General features: G+C 47.3%; 1 protein-coding gene across 2 annotated transcripts; it reads right to left on the bottom strand.

Annotated features, from left to right (window-relative positions):
* Positions 1-3425: 3425 nt before the first annotated feature.
* Positions 3426-18729, bottom strand: GP2 (glycoprotein 2). Of its 2 annotated transcripts, none has more exons than XM_036827230.1 (11): positions 18668-18729; positions 17985-18165; positions 15038-15478; positions 14076-14186; positions 12658-12875; positions 12015-12163; positions 10570-10815; positions 9524-9686; positions 8473-8557; positions 7235-7279; positions 3426-3904 (listed from the first exon to the last, which is right to left on the bottom strand). In XM_036827230.1, the coding sequence occupies exons 2-11, from the start codon at positions 18070-18072 to the stop codon at positions 3846-3848; spliced, it is 1605 nt and encodes a 534-aa protein (XP_036683125.1). In that variant the 5' UTR covers positions 18073-18165; positions 18668-18729; the 3' UTR covers positions 3426-3845. The 2 variants fall into 2 exon arrangements, with proteins under 2 accessions (XP_036683125.1, XP_036683126.1); XM_036827231.1 differs by lacking the exon at positions 18668-18729 and adding an exon at positions 14935-14943 and having other exon boundaries at positions 3585-3904; positions 17985-18125.
* Positions 18730-20357: the final 1628 nt, after the last annotated feature.

Below are 20357 nucleotides of genomic sequence, written 5' to 3' on the forward strand. Positions count from 1 at the left end.
GTTTTAGAAGGGAGAATCAACTGTGATGAGGAAGGAAAAGAAAAGGGTGATTTCCAGCCCTTTGTAAGAGAAAGAGGTGGAAGAAGAAGGAGGGGGTGAGGAGAGATTATGAAATGACTTAGGTTGGGTGGAATTTATCCTTTAGGGTCCTCACTCCAATTTCCTTCAGGGGACCACTTTCCCCCTGCCCCTCATGCCCAGCTGGTCACAACACGTCTTCTAGTGTCCCTTATAGGGTTAAGAATGGACATGTGACTTCTCTTTTGGGAACCTCAGTTTCCAACTGGAAAATGAAGGGACTAAACCCTCTAGGCTGGGATACTTCCCTCTTCTCCCAGGCTGAGCTGAGTTCTCCTTTCTCCCCATCTTGCCGCAGTGTCTGTGTCAGTCTTACACTGCTTGGCTTTGGCTGTATGGAGTTTGTATGCCCTGCTTTCCCAAGTCGACTCTAAGGTCCTAGAGGGCAGGGCTGCCCAGTTCTCCTCTGCATCCTCCTCTCTGCAACCTCCACCACTGCTACGAGGAGGTACCCCACGCCCCACCCCAGGACAGAGACGTCAGTGTTCCTGATACGGGTCAGGTTCCTTCTCACTGTCTCCATCATCTTTCTACTCTAGAACTTCCAGATGCTGAGTCTCGAGCCTATTTTCTCTGTGACCCAGGTTGGACTTCTTGTCTCAGTGCCCAGCTGGGCAGGACTGGGGATGGAGGAGAGGAAAACTAATGAGAGAGGAGACATGGTTGGAGTCCTGGCTCCTGGGGAGTTGGATCCAGGTCCTGTGTCGTAGAGGTATGTATGCATATGTACATGTATCTCTGTGTGCTTGTGTGTGTGTGTGTATAGCATAGGATGTGTTTCTGGTTTTATTTTTTTCTGTACTAAGGTGTGTGTCTGCATCTACATGACCACGCATAAGTCAATGTGCACATTAGCATCTGTGTGTCCATTAGTGTTCATGTCTGTGTATGTGTGAGGGTCTCTGTGTAGGCAAATGTGTCCACATGTTCCCATGTGCCTGTATGCGAGTGGATGCATGTATATATATGGTGGCACATGTGTGAATATATGAGTATCTCTGTGTGTGTGCTTCGCATATAAACAGAGGCAGCATAGAGTGTCCAGTCAAGAGCAAATGCCCCAAATTCAGGCTACCTGGGTTTAAACCCTGAATACAGAATTTGAAAGCTATAAGCTCTTGGGCGAGTAATTCTTTAAGCCTTGGTTTACTCATCTCTAAACTGGGGGTAATAAAAGTACATATCTTCAGTACCTAATGTGAGGGTGGAATGATACAGTGTCCACAGTGCATCTAGAATGATGCACAGGACATGTTAAAATGTTAGCTGTTACTAAGTTATTCATGGCAATAAATATGTAGGTGACTGAGCTTGAGGGCCCAGGTGAGGATCTGTGTGACATGTATCTTTGAGCATGTGAAGTTGACGTGTATATCTGTTGCAAGTGTATGTTGGTGTGGGTGTGAGTTCTGGGCCTGAGGGTCAGTGGGAAAGTGTGTGTGAATGTGATCTGCCTGTGCATGCCTCTGTGCATGTTTGTGTTCCACCAGCTTGTGAACGTCTCAGGGGCAGGGATTGTGTTTCCTTCATTATTTCACCCAGGCCCTTGGACCTGGGACATAACAACTGCTCAGCAGATTAGTGTTGATTGAATGAACGAAGTAGACTGAATATTCAGTGGCTCTTACTCGTAGGGATGCCCATTCATAGAAGACAAAAAGCTGTAACTACCTTGATGATAGGCAGACAGATGGAGAGGGAAAGAGAGAATAGGAGCTAGATGGATAGATAGATAGATAGATGATATATAAATAGATGTTAGACAGACAGATAGACAGACAAAGGGGGTTCAGTCTAGTTAAGTGGAATCCCATGTGTTTTACATCGGAAGAGATATTAGAGGTTGTATGTTCCAGGGAATTCCAAAATTTTGCCCTTGGTAACCCTGTGGGTTATCATGGAGTTTCTTTGGGGGGTTTGAGGAGGGAAGCACAGAACGGAAGAGGTAAGCCCCCTACCTGACATCAACAAGAGTCTATTTGCTTTTAATCTCTATATATTGGATGTTCATGTAGACTTGTATTTAAAGAAATAGCTCCACTAGAAATGTTGTGAATCTTGCTCTAGCCAAGCCCCTTTTTTCTACAGAAGGGAGAAGATGAGCCTCAGACAGGGGAAAGATTAGGACCTCTGACCTCCTTTCAGGTCCAATCCTAGCATGCCACCTCCCTTGGAATACAGTAGTTGTGAATCCTCTAACTTACTGGGAAACAGAAAGCAATTCCTCCTGGGGACCTCCCTTTCAAAGAAGCCACTATCATAGTGGTCTTTTGGGAGATCTGTCCAAGGAACACCCCCATTTATCTGAGACCTGCCCCCTCAGGTCGGCCCCACTGGCTCTGTGCTAGATGAGCCCACTCGCCTGCCCTCAATGACTGGACCAGCGGAAGCACTCATACCCACAGGGAAATCAGATTCCCCGGGTGCAATTTGGATGTGGGATACCAAGATGCCAGGTGGTCTCTGTGGTCTCTGAATTAAGAAGTGATATGAAGCTGCAACGTCCATATTTAATCAAGGATGATGAATGAACGGGTAAAGCTAGTTTCACAGAGAGAGGGGGGAAATGAAGGGAACACACAAAGATAAGCAGATGTAAAGGCTGCAAGGTTCTAGGAAGAGTGACAGGTGGAAAGACAGACAAACTTCAGTTTCTCGTGGTTCTCCTTGTGCAGTCAGGCTGTATCTTCTGTCCTTGGACTTGGTGCTCCTATATCCTTATAATTAATTCCCCTCTGGCCTGAGTCCATTGGAGTGGGTTTCTCTTTCTTGCAACCACACCATCTCTGAACAACGTGGCACTTTGGAAAGTCTCCTCCTGGCAGATGAATAGGCTGTGCCTCTGGTCGCCTAGCCCTGATCCTGTCACTTTCCCTGAGGCCGGCGTGGAGAGGCCTCATGCATAGCATTCTCTATCTGTGGCATCTTCGTGGAGTCTTTGTGAGGGTTCATTCAAGGTTTCCAGAAAGGGACTTCACCCATCCCCCAGGCTCTGCTGCTACATCCCCATGGCAGAATTGATGCATCATTTTATACTGGGACTCCCCGCTTAACCCTTCAGAGCAAGGGCCTCACTATTTACAGCTAGAGGTGTGCTCTTGGGTGACAGCATCTCTGCACCCAAACTGAGCATTTCCTCTAGCCTCCAGGTCCCAGGGGTAGGGGTTTGTGTAGTTTTAGGCATGTCAAAGCATGTCTGCAGTGTGGTGGGGGACAGGGGAGCAATGGGCACCAGTCTTCCCCAGAACAAGGTCTCCAAAAGTGGCCCCTTTACAACATGTTCCCATGCATATTGTTGAAACCGTGATGGAAATACACCAGAGGAAGCGGGGTGAAAGCAAACATTGGTCTGTTCAATTCACTGGCAGTCAGAACAGGAGGTGTTTGGGAAGACCGTGGGGGGTACCTTTTTACAAGCAATTCCCCCGCCCCTTCCCCCCATCGACACAGCCCCTCTTCCCTGAAGTTATGAACGTGTGCTACACTTGTAGCCACAGAAGCACGTCGCAAGTTTGCTTTCAGGATCCTGCTAATGAATGAGGAAGTCAGGCCAGCCCAGGTGACAGGGCACCCACCATGAGAAAAAGAGGAATACAAAGGCACTGAGAGTGTTAAACAAGGGAAAGCTCTTCTTCTTCTCCAAGCCTAGTCAGGCCTGGAGACTGTCTCTGTGATTTGGAGAGAGAACCAGCAGAGCTGAAGGGTGACTGGAAGCCATCGCCAGAGGGACGAACACGAGCTTCAAGGCCAGATGCCCAGCTGAGCTCTCAGAGCAGCCCGGCCAGGAGGACAGGCAGGAGAAGCACGGGCCAGACCACCAGGAACACTGAAACGCAAGAGAGGACTGTCAGGTGCTGGGCTTTGGAATTCAGCAGCCAAAATGAGGTGGCATCCCTATCTTCTGTCTTACAAGGATGACAAAGGCAGAGTATCCTTAATATTTATTTTGGGTTACAGCCCCTGGGAGGTGGCACAGGGCCATGTGGTAGAGGCAAAGCTGTCTCACCACCACCAAACACTTCATTTTCCTCTGGGCATGTTGGAAGGCACTTTTCCCCACCTCTTTTGCAGGTAGGTGGGACCATATGACTGAATCTGGCCAGTGGAATGTGGGTAGAAGCTGCTTCTAGGCCTGGTCCTTAAAACCTCCTACATAATTCTCCATGCTCCCTCATCCATCATCTAGGGACCAGATGCAGAGGATCCAGGAGAGGACTTGCAGGGGACAGTAGAGTTGCCAGAAGTTGCCAGAAGCTAAGAACCTGAGTTCCTAATGACTGCAAAGGCACTGAACTGCATCCTCCAGTGATTTAGTGGGAAATAAACTGTTGTATAAAAGCACAGAAAGATGGGGATTGTTTGTTACAGCAGCTAGCATTACTTACTATGACTAATACTGAAGAGGCAGAAAGACAGGGAGGTGAAAAAGCACTACTTCCATTGCTTGACTACTTAGCTTAGGATCCTAGTTCTGCAACTAGCTGCGCAGACCCAGGCAAGTTATTGAAGCTCTCCGCGCCTGAATTTCCCTGTATGCAAAATAGAAACATTACTAGCAGCTATTACTGCATGAGATTTTTGTAAGGCAAGTGAGTGAACTCATAGCAAGCATTTAGAACAGTGCCTGGCACATGGTAAACACCATGTAAGTATTGATTTTGAAAATTAGACTCTAAGATCTGGGAGGTTGGAATCATATCTCTTCTAAACATTGCTGTATACTCAGGGTTAAAGAAGGGCTTGGATCCTGGATCATAGCTGCCTCATATTGGAGGACCTGGGAGAGGCATGCACCGCCCCTTCCACCCAATACCAGATTATAACGGCTCTCTGTCCCCTAAATTTCGGAGTAACTTGCTGGTGTCCTTAGGAGGGAGGGGGAGAGGAATATCATAATTTTCAGAAACATATTAGTATATGACAACCAGCTTATAATTATGAAATATTGGTTGATGTTCAATTAATTCTAAAACATCAAAAATGCTTGTGGGAGATAGCAAGCAATGAAACCATAGGTGCCCTCTTGTGGTACTCTGCTACCAGGTCAGAGTGATTCCCTGCATTTTCAGAAGGCTCCAGAATCCACTACCCACCAAGAAATGAGTCAATTTGGCAAAGTCTACTGGGAAGCCAGGCTGTTCCAGGCACTGTGCTAACCTGAAGGACTGGAAGAAATGAATGAGATTGAGGTCCCTGCCCTCAAGCTGCTTCTGGTCTGAGCCCTAAACCCCCCTCTCCAATGAGCACTGCTTTTCTGAGTGTTGTCTGAATGTTAGCACTGAGCATGGAGAGGACAACTTGAGATTATCTGGAAACTTTTAGACTGTTATCTAGTTGGAGATTTGAGGATGGGTAGAACTTTTTCATGTCTGGGTTCACCAGCATAGGCCATTTTGGGGGATAGTGAAATCTTAATAGCATTGCTTTCCCTTTGGACCAAAATACATTTCTTAGATTTGTCTTCCTATTGAGCTCCACTTCATCCATCAAAAGCCTTTTCAGATGTCAACACATGCTGAAATTCTCTCCTGACCTTATCCAATAAGGTTAATTACTCTTCTGTGTGCCCCTTCTGCACTATACACTTGCTTGTGATTTATTTGCTTATATGCCTATCTCATTTTTGCAACTGGCATTCATTTTGCCTACAGGGCTTATTCCGCTAATATTTGCACACCTGTCTCCTTTTTCTCATTTAGTTCAAATATCACCTCCTCTGAAACATTTTCTGACCATTTATCAATTCTGATATTCATTTTCCTTCCTATCTTGGTAATAGAACCATCACACATTGGTTGGGCACATGGCCACCCAGGATAAACACTACAGCTTCCTTTGCAGCTAGGTGTGGCCATGTAACTAAGCACTGGCCAATGAGATGTAAGTGGAGGTATAAGGTGTCAGCTTCCAGGACTGTTCCTTAAAAGTCATTGACTTCTTCCAAGTTCCCTCAGTCCTGGCCTAGATATAAAGATTGGTGCTCTGGTTGCCATCTTGGACCATGAAGGTGATGGCCACACCCTAAAGATGGTAGAGGGGTGAGATGGAAGGAGGCTGGCTTCTTTTTTTTTTCAGAACCCAATCCCAACTAATATGTGTGGCATGAGTAGTTCCCATCATAAGGTAGCAAAATAATTGCTAAAATTTTCACCAATTAGTGACTCAAGAGAAAGTTCCTGTTGAGGGGGGAATTCTCTGGCCAGTGCAATGATTCAGGCCTTTAAGTACAGGGGAAATGGAATTGGTTAATTATTACTGCTTTATAGTAATGCCCTACTGCAGAAGGATGAGTAACTGAGGAGTTTTAATTGTTAGGGCCAAGTGAGAGAGCCAGAGGGTCTCTTTGGTAGTTAGTTAGCTTGTAAGAAGCCCTTATCTACTGCAAATAGGAGAATAGATACAGCTGAAGAGCAAATGTGGGCTCAATATAGTTGCCAAGCTTAAATGATGATTGAATGCCCTGTCTAGGCAGCTTTGCTACGATGTCAGAGCTCTGGTTGGAAAAACCTGGGGACTGAGGAACATGGGATGAGATCATCTGGATAGAGGCTCCTAAGGATTGTGATTCTTCTGATAGCCCGGAACCAATGCCCTCAGAGCCTACCTCTCTTTATTAGGAGCTAGCCTTCCCCTATCCATGAAGTGAGTCTGGATTCTTGATGACCTCATGGTGCTGCCCTGTTAGCCCTGGATTGCTTGCCTTGTGGACTTCATTTATGTGTGAGAGAAATAAACTTCTGTGTTATTTAAGGCGGTTATTTAACCCTAACCCATACTGGTAATTTTCTATCACATCACTATCCTCTATTTCTAAACTACGTTCTTAACTTTTTATTATCTATTTCTCAACTGGAACACAATCTCCGTGAGGGCAGGCACCTGGCCTGTATCGTTCACCATTATAACTTCAGTGCCTAGAACAAAGATTAGCACACAGTAGGTGCTCAATAAACATTTCCTGTCTAATGACTGGCTCTCCTGCTGCACTGTGAGAGCTCATCTCTAGAGCCAGTCTAGGGTCTGATTCATTTCAGGGTCCACAGTTCTTGGCACAGGGCCTGGCACGTAGAAGAGGCTATAATTAAATATGCACTGAATTAAAAAGAGGGAGAGTTGGGAGGGAGGGCTGTGGGAAAGGCAGGAGAAAATGATGTACCTGCAGTGCTGGTGGCTCCACTCATGACACCAAGAGACGGGGCACCTGGAGACAAGAGCAGAAGGTGAGGGTTTCCATAGTCATGCTCCACTGACTGTGGCACTGTAGCCACAGTTGCTCCAAGACCTCCTGGACCTGGCCATCACAGTCACGGACAATCCACATTGTGGAATCATCTATTATCATGCATATGAAACTTAATCCTCCTGACAGATTTGTGAGGAAACTGTTCTCATCCCCATTTGACAGATGAGAAGACTGAGGCTCAGCAATGTCTGCCAGTAAGTGGAAGAGCTTGGATTTGAACCCCAGTCTGTCTGATTGCAAAGTGGAAGTTCCTAGCACCTCCTCCCCCCTCCCCTAGCTACCCTGTGACAACACATGAGGCAATAAAAGGACAGGACAATTCCAGGCAGAGCCTTCTTCAGGAGACAGCCTGTTTACTCATCTGGAGAATGCAAGTGGTAATAGTGCTTATGTCCTTAGACTGTTGTGAGCATTTCATGTGATAATGCATATAAATGTGTTTGGTATGGTGCCAGGCGCAAAGTATTATTATTACTGTTACTATTATTACTGTTATTAATGTTACTGCATCCTAATTTCTCTAGGACAAAAAGAAATGTTTTCATTTTTTTGGATTTCTTGATTCTGCCATTCCAGTGCGAATAAAAACCATGACTAACTACCACAGGTACTGCTAACCCGTGGGATGGAGGGATGAAAATTTGAGGAGCACTTGGAAAGCTTCTCCTATGTCATGCCCCAGAACACCGTAACTGGATTTTGAGAAGCACAGTCATTCCCCAGAAAACAAAGTTGGTTCAGGACTTAGATGGAGTTATGGGGACCTGGCAGGAGGGAAAAGGCAAAGGACACACGCTTTGGAATCAGACCGAGCTGGGTTCAGTGCTAGCTCCAACTGCTCATGAGTGGGTGATCTTGGGTGAGTCAATCTCTCTGAGCTTCAGTTTCTCACCTGTAAAATGGATGCATCTGGGGAGGATTAAGTGAGTCAGTGCATGCTGAGAGCTTAGCCTGATCTCTAGCGCACAGCACATGTGGCAAAAGCGATTATCATTACCCAAAGCATCTCCTGGAAAGATGCATTCACCAGTGCGGGGCACTGAGGAAGCAGAAAAAGCCCTGGGTCGTTAGGTTGGTGACCCCAGGCATCTGCAGTTAACTGTCAGCACTTGGCCAGCTGGTGTTATCACCAGGACGTGGCCACTTCTTACCTCTGCGAGTGATGGGTCCCAGATCTAAAACACGGGCTGGGTCAATAGCCACTCCTTCACTGCGGAGTTGACTTCTCGAGCAAGACTGTGGGGATGGAGAATTCTCATTATGTCAAAATGTAAAGGCACGTTCCTCTCCAGACTACTCCTGCAATGGGCAGCTCCGGCCCAAGAATGGCGCCTCACCCACTGTATGATCCTAACGCTGATGTTTGGTTTTCTCAATCTAGAGAATTCTCCCTGTCATGTCAAGTGAACCTGGGTTTGAATCTCTTCTCCTCTCTTTTAGTTGTTTAATTTGGGACAAATGACTATACCTGTCTACTATTATTAAATAGTATCTTCTTGGTTGTGAAGGTTAAAAGGAAGTATGTCTGCAACACACAGGCACATAGTAAGCACTCAAGAAATGCCAACTCTTAGCAGGCAGTGCTAAATCTGGGTTAAGAGCGTGGGCATTGTAGTTACACCTCAGCCAGGGCACACCCCAGCTCTGATACTTTCTAGCTGTGTGGCCCTTGGGCAAGGGACCTCTCTGAGCTCAGTTTCCTCATCTGTACAATGGGGTTGCTAAAAGGATCTACTTAAAGGGTTGCTGTGAGAATTAAATTAGATAAGGCATATAAACGTTTTAGTACAGTGCCTGACACAGAGTAAGCACTAAAAATAGTCAACTATTATTAAAATCATTTAAAATGTCCTGGGCCAAGGAAACCTAGAGGACAGGCTTTTTCATCTGATATACTTCCTGGGGACACAAGGATTGCTTACATGTGGGCTTTTGGAGGCTTAAAGTACATCCATTCATCCTTCTTTTTTCCCTCTCTTCCTCTTTTTCTCCTTCCCTCCCTTCCATCCATCCACCCATCCATCCATCTTTCCATCTCTTCATCCATCTAACTTTCTTTCCCTTTCTCCCTTCCTTCCTCCTTTCCTCTCTCCTTTCCTCCCTCCCTTCTTTCAATCCATCCATAATTCCAATAAGTATATATGGAGGTACCAGGCCCCATGTCAGGCACTGAATAGTTGTTCAGTCCAAAGATATACTCACCGGCTGGCACTGTTCTTTAAGAGAATCGCAGAGAGAAATCTCACAATGCAGGAAAACTAGGTCATAATTTCCAGCAAACATGAACATCTGAACTGAGAACCGGCTTTCCGATGACACCCCATTCTCTTCCACGTAGATAGTGGAATCACGTTTATTTGGGCAGCTGGGAGGTGACAGGGGCAGGGATTTAACTTCTAGAGCAACTCAGGGGGCCTGAGGCCCTTGGCTGCATCTTTAATTTGTATCCAGTATAAAAACAGCATCGGAGAGAATTAAAGAGCCTCCCCACCTCCCGCCAAGTGTTTTCTCCAACCTATAACACAGACTTTTATTCCTCCAGGTTTCCTCCACAATGTTACCCATAAGCCCACACGGTTTAAGTTTGGGGGGCACAGTCCCTGGAACGAGACAGACTGATTTCAAATTCCAACCCAACCCACTTTCTAGCCAAGCGATCGTGAGCTGATTACTTTACTGAACCTCACTTTTCTTATCTGTAAAGTAGAGACAGGAATATGCACTTCCTAGGGTTGATGTGAGCATTTAATGAGATAATCCTTATATTCTGTTTAGCACAGTGCTTGGCATATAGCTAAACTCTATGATAAATATTAGCCAGTATTATTACCACGGTTTGAATCATGATCTATAGATATGCATTTCCCTTTGTTTTTGCTAGTTAACAATATTCAATAATATTTTGTCCCATAACACGCTATTTTCATGTTGTTCAGTTAGTGTTAACATCTGTATAAAAGTCCCCTGTTTTTGAACTATGAACCTATTGCCAACGTTATGAAAGACACTGAAATGAAAAATAATTGGCATTTCTTTACCCTGCCCACCTATTTTCTATTAATCCTTTAACGCTACAATTTCAGGAGTGATATTTCTGGGTCACAGGGTATGGTCATGATATGTAATACCAAATTATTTTCCAAAAGAGGCAAGCCAATTTACCCAACTGCCAGGCAGGGATGAGGTGATCATTCTTCTCCACCCCAAACCTCATTTAGGCCAAAAGATAACCCCAGATTGTCCGGTACCTGTTTTTGATGATGAAATATCTCACAGGGTCATTCATGTCTCCAGTGGGCGTGGCATAGCAGTTCCTCAACACCAGGTTAAATCGGGACGTGTCCCCTCTCTCCAAGATGGCGCCCACATAGAGCATGGATTCAACAGACAGCACAACTGCAGCCCCTTCATAAGGAGATGTGTAGTTCTGGTCTTGGAAGAGGGCCATCCTGACAGTGAACTCTCCCTCCCCGTCCACACTGATGTTCAGGGAACTGAGAACAGAGAAACCACAAGAATGGAAACTTCAGATTTTGACCAGTGAGAACAAAATCAATCAAGTCCCACCCTTGTGTCGGGTTATGAAGGCAGAGGCACATCTTTGATTCCTAAATGAACTATTCAATCACTTACTTAAATCAAGCATTTACTACCTTCTAGGCACTAAACTTGACAATCACATGAGTCTGGCTCCAGGATTCCTACAAATTCTCCCTGCATCAGAGAGCAGACATACCTCCTTCACTCAGAGAACACCTCCGTCTTCTAACCTGTAGAATAGGGCTTGGGACCAGTTCTGCGGGCTCACAGTTTTTGGCAGCAGACCTCTTCCCTCCACCCCATAATCTTCAATGAAACACCAGTTTTAACAAGGTAAATAAAATGGCTTTAATATTTATTTTTTATGAACCTTGGGCCCCAACACATTACAGACTGAAACCTAGAAACTGAACCAGAAGATTTCTAATCATAACCCTGCCATTCTGTGAGCCCAGGAGGCAATAAGGGAATGGGAAGGGCACCTTGGGTTTCTGATACCCCCAGAAGGTCCCCCAGCAAGTCTAGGAATGTTGAGGAATTCCTTCAACAGGGCCCATTCCAGGCACAGCGATACAGCAGTGAACAAAAGACAAAAGCCCCTGCCCAAACTGAATTCCATCCAAATTGCTATTTGGTTCTATTTCTCCTGAGTTATGGGAGCTGTTTATCCAATCAAAGCTCATCTGGCTTAAATCCCACATTTGCAGGGAAGCCTTCCTGCCCCCAACTGTCCTCCCCAACCAAGATTAGGTCAGGGACCCTTGCTCCCTGATCCCACAGCACTCCGAGCCTACCCCACACTGCGTGCACCTCACTTGTAAATAATTTTTGATATAGTTAGTTGTTTAATGCCTTTCTTCCTCAAGACAAATGAAATTGTTGTGCATTTTTGTTCCTTAGCGTAATTAACACTGTTTCATGTCATTGTATTGTTTCATAGTAATAATCTTTAATATCCACAAAATATTCTATGCCTGCCTTGTTCACGCTGAACATTCCTCATGCATAATCAACAAATATTTGTGGAATGAACGAGCGAATGAACGGAAGCTCCTGAAGGAGGTGAGCGGATCCTGTGGTCATCATAAGATGTCGTGAACTTCAGGGTTATGGGTCAGGGTTATGGGTCAAAGGGTAAGGGTCAGTGCCATACCTTACAATGGGCTGCAGGGCAGTTTGGAGGCTGACTTTCATGTCCAGCGGGTAGGCACACTGGAAGTTGATGCTGAGGATGATGTCTCTGATGATGAAATCGTTGACCAAGGAGAGGGTATTTTTGTAGATGGCATGGGTTTGGTTTCTCTTTGGCATAAAAACAAGACCACATATATGTTTATGTGGATGAGGGTACAAGTGTATCTGGGATTCAGGTCTGTGTGACTCCAGAGTTGATGCTGTCGGTCAAGCTGACACCCTGCCCTCTGACCTCAAGGAGGCAATGGGCCTCCTCCCGCAGTGGCACTGCCACTTTACGGGAAGGGGACTGAGGACCCCAGATCAAAAACTAGAACAATAGATTGTTGACCCTTGGGAACAGTCAGGAATCACCATGCCTGGTCCTCTGTGAACCTTTCCCACCTCATCCCTAAGTGAAATAATCATAATCATAGCTTACATTTACTGAGCTTAGGCATCAAACCTCTTCTCAGCTCCCTCCTGGACAAACATGTGTAAGCTCACATACCTCTAGAGGCCCATGGAGGCTAAGTGACTTGTCCAAGAGCTCCCAGTTACTGAGACAGGCCCCACCAGCCCAGCTCCTGCACTCTGGCAGCAGTGGGGTAAACACCACTCACCTCCAGAATGTTTCCGCAGGCACCAGCCTGGGTGGGGCTGGTCACCGATATCCAGTTCTTCCCTTCTCTTTGCATCATGCTGCTGCAGTTCCGGTTCCGGTCCTGAAGGTAGGCATGGACCTCATCCCCGAAACCCAGGTCTCCCAGCAGACACTTGTCCAGGGACACTTTGATCTCCTTGGCCCCACAGTCCAGCTGGGGCTGCAAACTGTGCACATCTGGAAAGTTGGGAGAGGAAGGTAGGTAGAGTGGACAGGGGTCTGGAAGTAGTGGGCAGAGCTCACACTTTCTGCCCTTTGGCAAAGCCACCTTGCCCACCGGGAGGCTGGGGAGACTGGAGGGGGCCTGGGAGCCATGTGGGATTCACACCCAGGCTTGTGGTAGGCGAGGTTGGCAAAGATGCCCCTGGTCCAAGATTTCCAAGCATTTTGTGTGCAGGCTTGGTGAAGGTTCTCGTGTCTGGTTCCTGTTGAGTCCCAGAGCAGGTCGCCCCAAAATATGCCCAATGGTACATTGATTATTTTGAATTAAAGTTACTGAAGGTACAGCTAATGCAAGAGTGACACTCTGACCCTCCTCTCTGTCTCCCTGAAGGCAGGAAATAAGTCTCCCCTGTGAAAGGTGCCCTCCCTGCATCTGGAGGTAGAAGGACACCCTTGTCGCCAGAGATGGGGAACTCGGTCTCCCTCTTCTCCCTCTGCTTAGAGCACCCTCTCCTCTACAGGGCCTGCAAGTGTGCTTACAGGGAAGCAGGCTTGTGCCCAAAGCAAGAGTCGGAGGCCCTTGTTAGAGTCTCGGAGGGAAGGAGATCGTCTCAGTGGGAAGCTCATCCAATCCCCACCCAGGGCTTAGGGCGCATCTGTGGCATGTCTACCCATGGGTCACCTGACGGTGTTTGCTTACCTACTGGGATGAGAAGAACATCACTTCCAGAGCCTGCCCATTTGGACTGCTCTGATTGAATTCTCATAAAAACCCTGCATTGTGGGTATTTTTTATTATTAGTTCATCCCCATTTTACTGATGAGGACATTAAGGCTCAGAGAGTGTAGGCGGCTTGTCCCAGGCCCCAGGCCCCACCTGGCCAATCCAGAACTGGCACAGGAATCTGTCCCTGTTCCTCATGTATAGACTCTGCAGATATTTGAACACAACTTCCACACCTGCAGAGTTCTCATCCTCAGTACCTTTGTCCCTCGTGGGTCAAGCCCACTCATTCCTGAGGCCCTGGTCCAGTGGCTGACCTGGAAATGTGCTCCATCCCTGCCCCCCATCCTTGCAAACTCACTGGCTTTGTGCACTCTCATCCCCTGACCTCGGCTCCATCCCTACTGCCTCTGGTCCACACCTTGTCCAGACCCTCTGAAGTTCCCTCCCTCCTGCCCTGCCCACCAGGCCAGCCCAATCCCAGCGCTCACCGGAGATATTGAGGTCCTGTCTGCAGAAGCAGTCCCAGGTGTCGTTGACGAAGCGACACTCCTCATTGGGGCGGCAGGTCCTCTCACAGTTGTCCACCGTGGTGGTGGGGTCTGGGGTAATGTGCAGAGGAAGAGGATCAAGATGCAGAGCAGGGTGGACCTGAGGCCACCAAGGCCAACCTTGTCATTCTACAGGGCACGGAAGACTTGTGCCACGCTTGGTGGAAGGGTCAAGCCTCAAACTCGAATTTCCTGACTCCTAATCCAGTGAGGTGAGAACCTCGGAGGTGCCATCCTAGTGCTTTTACTACAAGGCAGACGCTGTTCCCAGTACTTTCCATGCATTAGCTCGTTCATTTCACGTGGGGACCACATGGGGGTGGCGGTAGCATAGCAGTTAAGCATTTGGATCGTGGAGCTGGGGTGCTAGGTTCAAATCTGGCTCTGCCACAATTCCAGCTCTGTGATGTTGGGAGAACTGCTGAACGTCTCTGTGCCCCAGACCCCTCATCTGCACTAACAATATAGTGCGTGTCTCATCAAGTTGATGGGAGGACTAAAGGAATTAATGGTTTAAAGTGTTTAGAACAGGGGCAGGGGCACTGTAATGCATGCCATGTTGCTGTTATTTTTGCCATCGTCTGTTTTTTTCAGATCAGAAAACCAAAACTCAGAGAGTTAAATTAAACTGCCCAAGTGAAATCTAAATCTCAATGAGTCTGAGTTCTTAATATGATGCTACACATGTGGATAGATGTATCAGGAGATTTCACCTTCAAATCCGAATCTCTGGCTTTACTTGAAATGCTGGAAGGTCTGGCAGCCCTTGGGCAACATTCCCAACATTCTGGGCAATAACTGACAGGCACTGAGTCGAGGCTGTTCTGCTCAGTCTCCTACTGACCCGCTCCACTCGCTCTACCGACCCTGGGCACTTCACCGGGTAGCCCTGCTCCCCTCACCTGTGCAATATCTCAGATTACACTGCGGGGTGCCCTCCAACCGGTACACGTGGTACTGGCCCGGGCAGGCCTTCACCAGCACCTCCGTCTTCCAGAGGCAGCAGTTGCCACTCCAATGGGCACAGGTGGTACGGCTGACGATGCCCTGCCCGAGGGTGGGGTGGGTGCCATTCAGCCACATGGGAGCAGACGTCTGGCAGCGGTACACGGGGACGCAGTCCTCCGGCATTCTCACTCCTCCATCTCCCACAAATCGGTACCAGCCGTGCTTGTCACCGTCACAGCTCTCGACTTGTCCCGCATTCTCTGTGCTTCGGGAGGGTTCATCCAGTAGGGTGTAATTCTGGCAGGGGTCAAAACAGAGCTGGGCCTCTGGGGTGCCAGGGGCTCCACACTCCAAGTCCTGCTCATAGGAACTGGCACTGGTGGGGTTTCTGGAACCTGGAGAGTAACAGTACGCTTAGGTTTACAGAGAAACCCCAGAACCTACAGGGTTTTTATCCCCGACACACTTTGTTTTGGAAATGCTAGGGGCCCCAGTGAGGACAAGCGGCACGTGATCCATTCATTGAACATCAACCTTCATCACCCTGGGGTCAGAATAATAATGAGGCCTTTGTGTGGTATATTACAGGCATTAAGAACATCAGGGTCATTAAAATGAATAAAGTAGAAATGAAACTTGTCAGAGCCCATTCCATTCCCAGAAGTAACCATAAATTTGTTGTACAGTCTTTAGACCCTTTCTATGCATATGTTTAAAATAGTTTTAAAATAAAAATGGGTTTAATGCTGTAGAGCTTGTTTTTTTCCACTTGCATCTTTCTTTCTTTCTTTCTTTCTTTCTTTCTTTCTTTCTTTCTTTCTTTCTTTCTTTCTTTCTTTCTTTCTTTCAACATCTTTATTGGAGTATAATTGCTTTACAATGGTGTGTTAGTTTCTGCCGTATAACAAAGTGAATCAGCTATACGTATACATATATCCCCATATCCCCTCCCTCTTGCATCTCCCTCCCACCCTCCCTATCCCACCCCTCTAGGTGGTCACAAAGCACCGAGCTGATCTCCCTGTGCTATGCAGCTGCTTCCCACTGGCTATCTATTTTACATTTGGTAGTGTATATATGTCCATTTCCACTCGCATTTTTTACTTAATATATCATAGACATTTGTCCATTATCAGTAGATGAAGATCTAACACAAGGTTTCTCAGCCTCAGCACTGTTGATGTTTGGGCTGGATAATTCTGTGTTGGGGGCTGTCCTGGGCACCGTAGGATGTTTAGCAGCGGCCCTGAGCTTTTCTTACTAGGTGCCAGGAGTACTCCTCCCCGAAGCTGTCTCCAGACATTGCCAATTGTCCCCTGAGAAGCAAAATTACCCCCCACTGGTCTAACAGGACCATTTCTGATTGCTGATCTCATGGCTTGTAACAGATTCAGGGACTGTGGTGCGTGAAGAGGCAGACAAGTAAAGCAGCGGTGGGGTGGGGGACGGAGGAAGCCACAGGCCGCTCAGTCTGGGTTTAAGCCCAGCTCTGTGCCTGCTGACTGGGCGACCTTGGCAGGTGGTTTAACTCCCCTGAGACTCTGCTGCAAAACAACACCTGTGAGCTAATGGCGCCCAAACTTCATCCATTCCCACGCCTCAGGTCATGACGTTTGCCACACGTGTGTCCACCTGTCCTATTATTTATTTCATGTGTTTCTTTCAATGACTCTCTTTATAAGTTCGTTTCATCCTAAGGAATAATATCTGTGATTCCATAGGTATGATGTACTAGTTATTTTGTTTAATACCCATGAAGAAAAGTATATATAGCTATCAAAAAAAATTTTTTTTTGGCTGCGCCCCTCGACAGGCAGGATCTTAGTTCCCTGACCGGGGATCGAACCCGTGCCCCCTGCAGTGGAAGCTCAGAATTTTAATTACTGGATCACCAGGGAAGTTCCCCAAAAATTCTTTAAGAATTTCTGCACCCTCGCAGTCATTTTGGGATATGCATGCCCCATTTGGGAAAATAAAGCTTTAAAGGATTGTTGGCTGGTTAAATGAGATAGTAGGTGCAAAATGCCATGCACAGCACCTGGGGCCTAGTAGTTTAAGCTAGTTCTCTCCTCTAGTTCTGATATGTTGAATAGTGTGAGTGCCTTAATGATGAATTAAGTATATCCTACCAGGATCACAACACATTCCTTTTTTTTTTTCCCCTGATGCACAAGCTACTTAATGGGTGTGTGCCCAGCACCGATGCGCTGATTGCTAGGGCTCTGTCCATCCCCACGAAGCTCGGATCACATTAGAGGGAATTTTTAGAAAAGAGATTTTCGAGCCTTGCTTATGCACATGCTTGTTTTAAGGAAAGGAGTCACTGCACTTGTTATTCTTGGATTATTTCCTGCACACACTGTATTTTCCCAAGGGAGGCCATGAGCTGAGTCCCTCTAGCCCCCTCCACAGGTGACACGGGCAGAAATTTTCACCCTTGTGTTGAGCCTGAGAACCCTTCCTACAAGCATCTAAGATGCCCAATCCATGGATCTTTGGAAGGACCACAGAGAGATCACTAAGCCTAGTCCTTTCATTTTACAGATGAGCAAACTTGTTCGGAAGAAGGAGAGGCGCTGGCCAAAACAAGGCACAGAGTGACTGGGTGATTCATGTCCTCATGAACCCCGGGCTCTCTGATCGCCCCCATATCCGGGCACGGGAAGTTATGTTAACTGGCTCCCACTGTCCTTGAGGGGGAGTTTCTGATTTGGCTCTTTGAGAGACTGTGACTGGATTCCAGCTTCTCTCATCTTGTTTCCCTCGACTTTTGGCTTCTGAGCCTTTGCTTTAGTCATGCCCCTGTCTCCTCACTGACCCTGAAGCACCTTCTCTGCACTTCCCTGCTCACTCTCCGGGTACTGCAGGTCATCTGAGATGCCAGGTGAGCAGAGCACTCACCTTGCTGCTCTGTAGATGCCAGGGTCAGAATGCAGGAGGCCAGGGCCAGCCACAGGACAGGAGCCATCCTTTCCATGAGCTGAGACATGCGCTCACTCAGTGGCCCGCAGATTATCCATGCAGCGGGGGGCGGTGCGGGAGGAAGAGGCCCAGATACGATCAAGGAGACAGAGGTTGTTCCCTTGGGTGCATGCAAGGGTAAGAAGGGAACTCACATCAGTTAGCACGTGTACTAAGCCCCTTGCATACCTTAGCTCATTTAAGGCACCGAACCACCCTCAGGGAAGGTATTATTATTCCTCCCATTTTACAGATGAAGAAGCTGAGACTCAGAGTAAGTTAATCCCAGAAATATTCATTGAGCCCCTCCTATGTGTAAGCACTGTGCTGGAAGTGAAATAGCTTGCTTAGGCCCACATTCTTAGAGATGGAGCGATGGCTTCCTTCACGAAGGGCTGTATTGCTTTAAAGCAGGTGTGACTTGAAGAAAGGAGGTGGTATAACAGGAGCAGGAGACTTGCCAAGTGGGTGAGATTGACAGCAAGAGAACCAAAGGCAAGCTTAGAGCCAGCCAGGACTGCAGAATGTCCTAGAAGGTCTCAGGGTAGTTCCTACTCAGGTCAAGGTAGTGGCTCCTGGAGACTGGATGGAGGGGGGCGGGTGACGGTGCTATGAATACCTACAGACAAAAGTCACGGCTTCCCGTTCTCAGTTCTGTGCATCAGGCACTGTGCTAAGAGAGCCCAAAGTGTCCCCTACGTGTGTAGATGCCTGTGAGGGTGAGACCATGTCAGATTGAGCCCAGGGCTTGCGCCTTGCACAGTGTCTGACGCACAAGAGTTGCTCAATAGGGGTTTGAGGGATGAATGAATAATAAACGGGGAGGGAGTGGATAGAAACAAAGAGCTGTGAAGAGCCTATCAGCACTCAAATAAATAACACTTCCTCTTCTGGGAAACTCTCCTCAAATGGAAAAATCTCTGGATAACTTCGTACAGCCTCTGGAAGACTTCAGTTGAAGATAGAGGTCTGTTTCTGGAAGGGATAGCGTGAATATGTTATGAGAGAGCGCCCGGGACTGGTAATTCTTAGAGATAAAATCCCAAGTAGAGGCCTGTCTTCTCGGTGGGGTGTCCAGGGACAAGGGTGAGGGGGCATCTTTAGGCCTAGAGCAGCCAGCAGGTGCCTGGAGTCATGGCTGAACTGGACATAGAGTGATAACTGGAGCCCTGGACAAGGGCCGGGGTCCAAACTCCTTGCTGGGTTCTGAAAGCTTCCAGAAACAAACAGCCCTAGCAATCCCAGTGAGTCAAGGGTTGGGGGAGGCCCCCAGGATCAGGAGAAAGACTGCTGGGGCTTGAAGCAGGACTTACCTGGAGGTGAGAACACAGAGCATTCCTCCTCCTCCTCTGGCCATGGGAATCCAAGCCTGCCGTGGACCGTCCTTTTATTGCAGTTTCCCACCCATGTGGCTCTCCACGATTGGTGCAGAGGTGTGACTGGAGTTAGCCTGCCAGGCATACACTGGGCTGGTTGGGTGCAGGTTAAGATAAGCAATTTACCACAAAGGATGGTGAAGGAAGGCCCCTTTGTTCTCCCGCCATCCCCCTGCATGTAAACCCTTTCAGCAGTCCCTCCTTCATGCAAATGCTGCTCTATAAACAAGAGCAGTAGGTACTGAATGCTGAACACACTGGGCACCGCTGAGTGCTTTGCACCCATTACTTCTCACATTTAATCCTCACAATAAACCAATGAAGCTGGTACCATATTTATTACCAGAAACCAAACGCTAATCAAAAGGAAGGACTTGGATATTAAAGGATTAATATCCAAAGGGAAGTGGAGAGAAATCAAACACACACACTTGTTTGCGCAACAGATTTCCAATTGTACCTTGTGTTCCTAGCTAATCACCTTAAAGCACTTCTGCTTTTGTGTCGATGCCACTCAGCTTGAAGTCAGTTAGAGCAAGGGACTAAGTAAGGAAGGGGGGGATGGGTATTTCTGAGTTTTGGCCCATAGAATCTACCCAACTTCAGATGCTCAATGCTGAGGAGTCTGGGAAGGGCCAATCTGGGGATGTGTGAATCACGGACTAGCAAAGGATAGCCCATGCCCTTGGACAAAATAAGCATCAGAAGAGCCTTTGGTATGTGGGTTACCCTAGAGATTGGAAGGTATAAAACTGAGAGAAAGCTGAAGATCTTGGACTTTTAAATTCCAGCCTTGGACCTGGCTTTTGTGGCAAGGTAGATATTACAGAATTAACAAAAGAGTCAAAGCTTTAGCAGAATAAATGGCCATTGCCTTTCCTGTGTTACTCTGGGACTCTCTAAGGAGCCAAGGCTACAGGGGCGGGGAGCATGGGTG

This window comes from Balaenoptera musculus, chromosome 15 (genome assembly GCF_009873245.2).
Source record: "Balaenoptera musculus isolate JJ_BM4_2016_0621 chromosome 15, mBalMus1.pri.v3, whole genome shotgun sequence".
NCBI lineage: Eukaryota > Metazoa > Chordata > Mammalia > Artiodactyla > Balaenopteridae > Balaenoptera > Balaenoptera musculus.

Excerpts from the sequence above, each read along its gene's own strand:
- GP2 (XM_036827231.1), bottom strand. The coding sequence starts at position 18,072 with ATGTCTCAGCTCATGGAAAGGATGGCTCCTGTCCTGTGGCTGGCCCTG. Across the intron at positions 12,164-12,657 it reads CCTGCGGAAACATTCTGGAG|AGAAACCAAACCCATGCCAT; the intron begins GTGAGTGGTGTT and ends TTTATGCCAAAG. Across the intron at positions 8,558-9,523 it reads TTAAAGAACAGTGCCAGCCG|TCTTGCTCGAGAAGTCAACT; the intron begins GTGAGTATATCT and ends CCATCCCCACAG.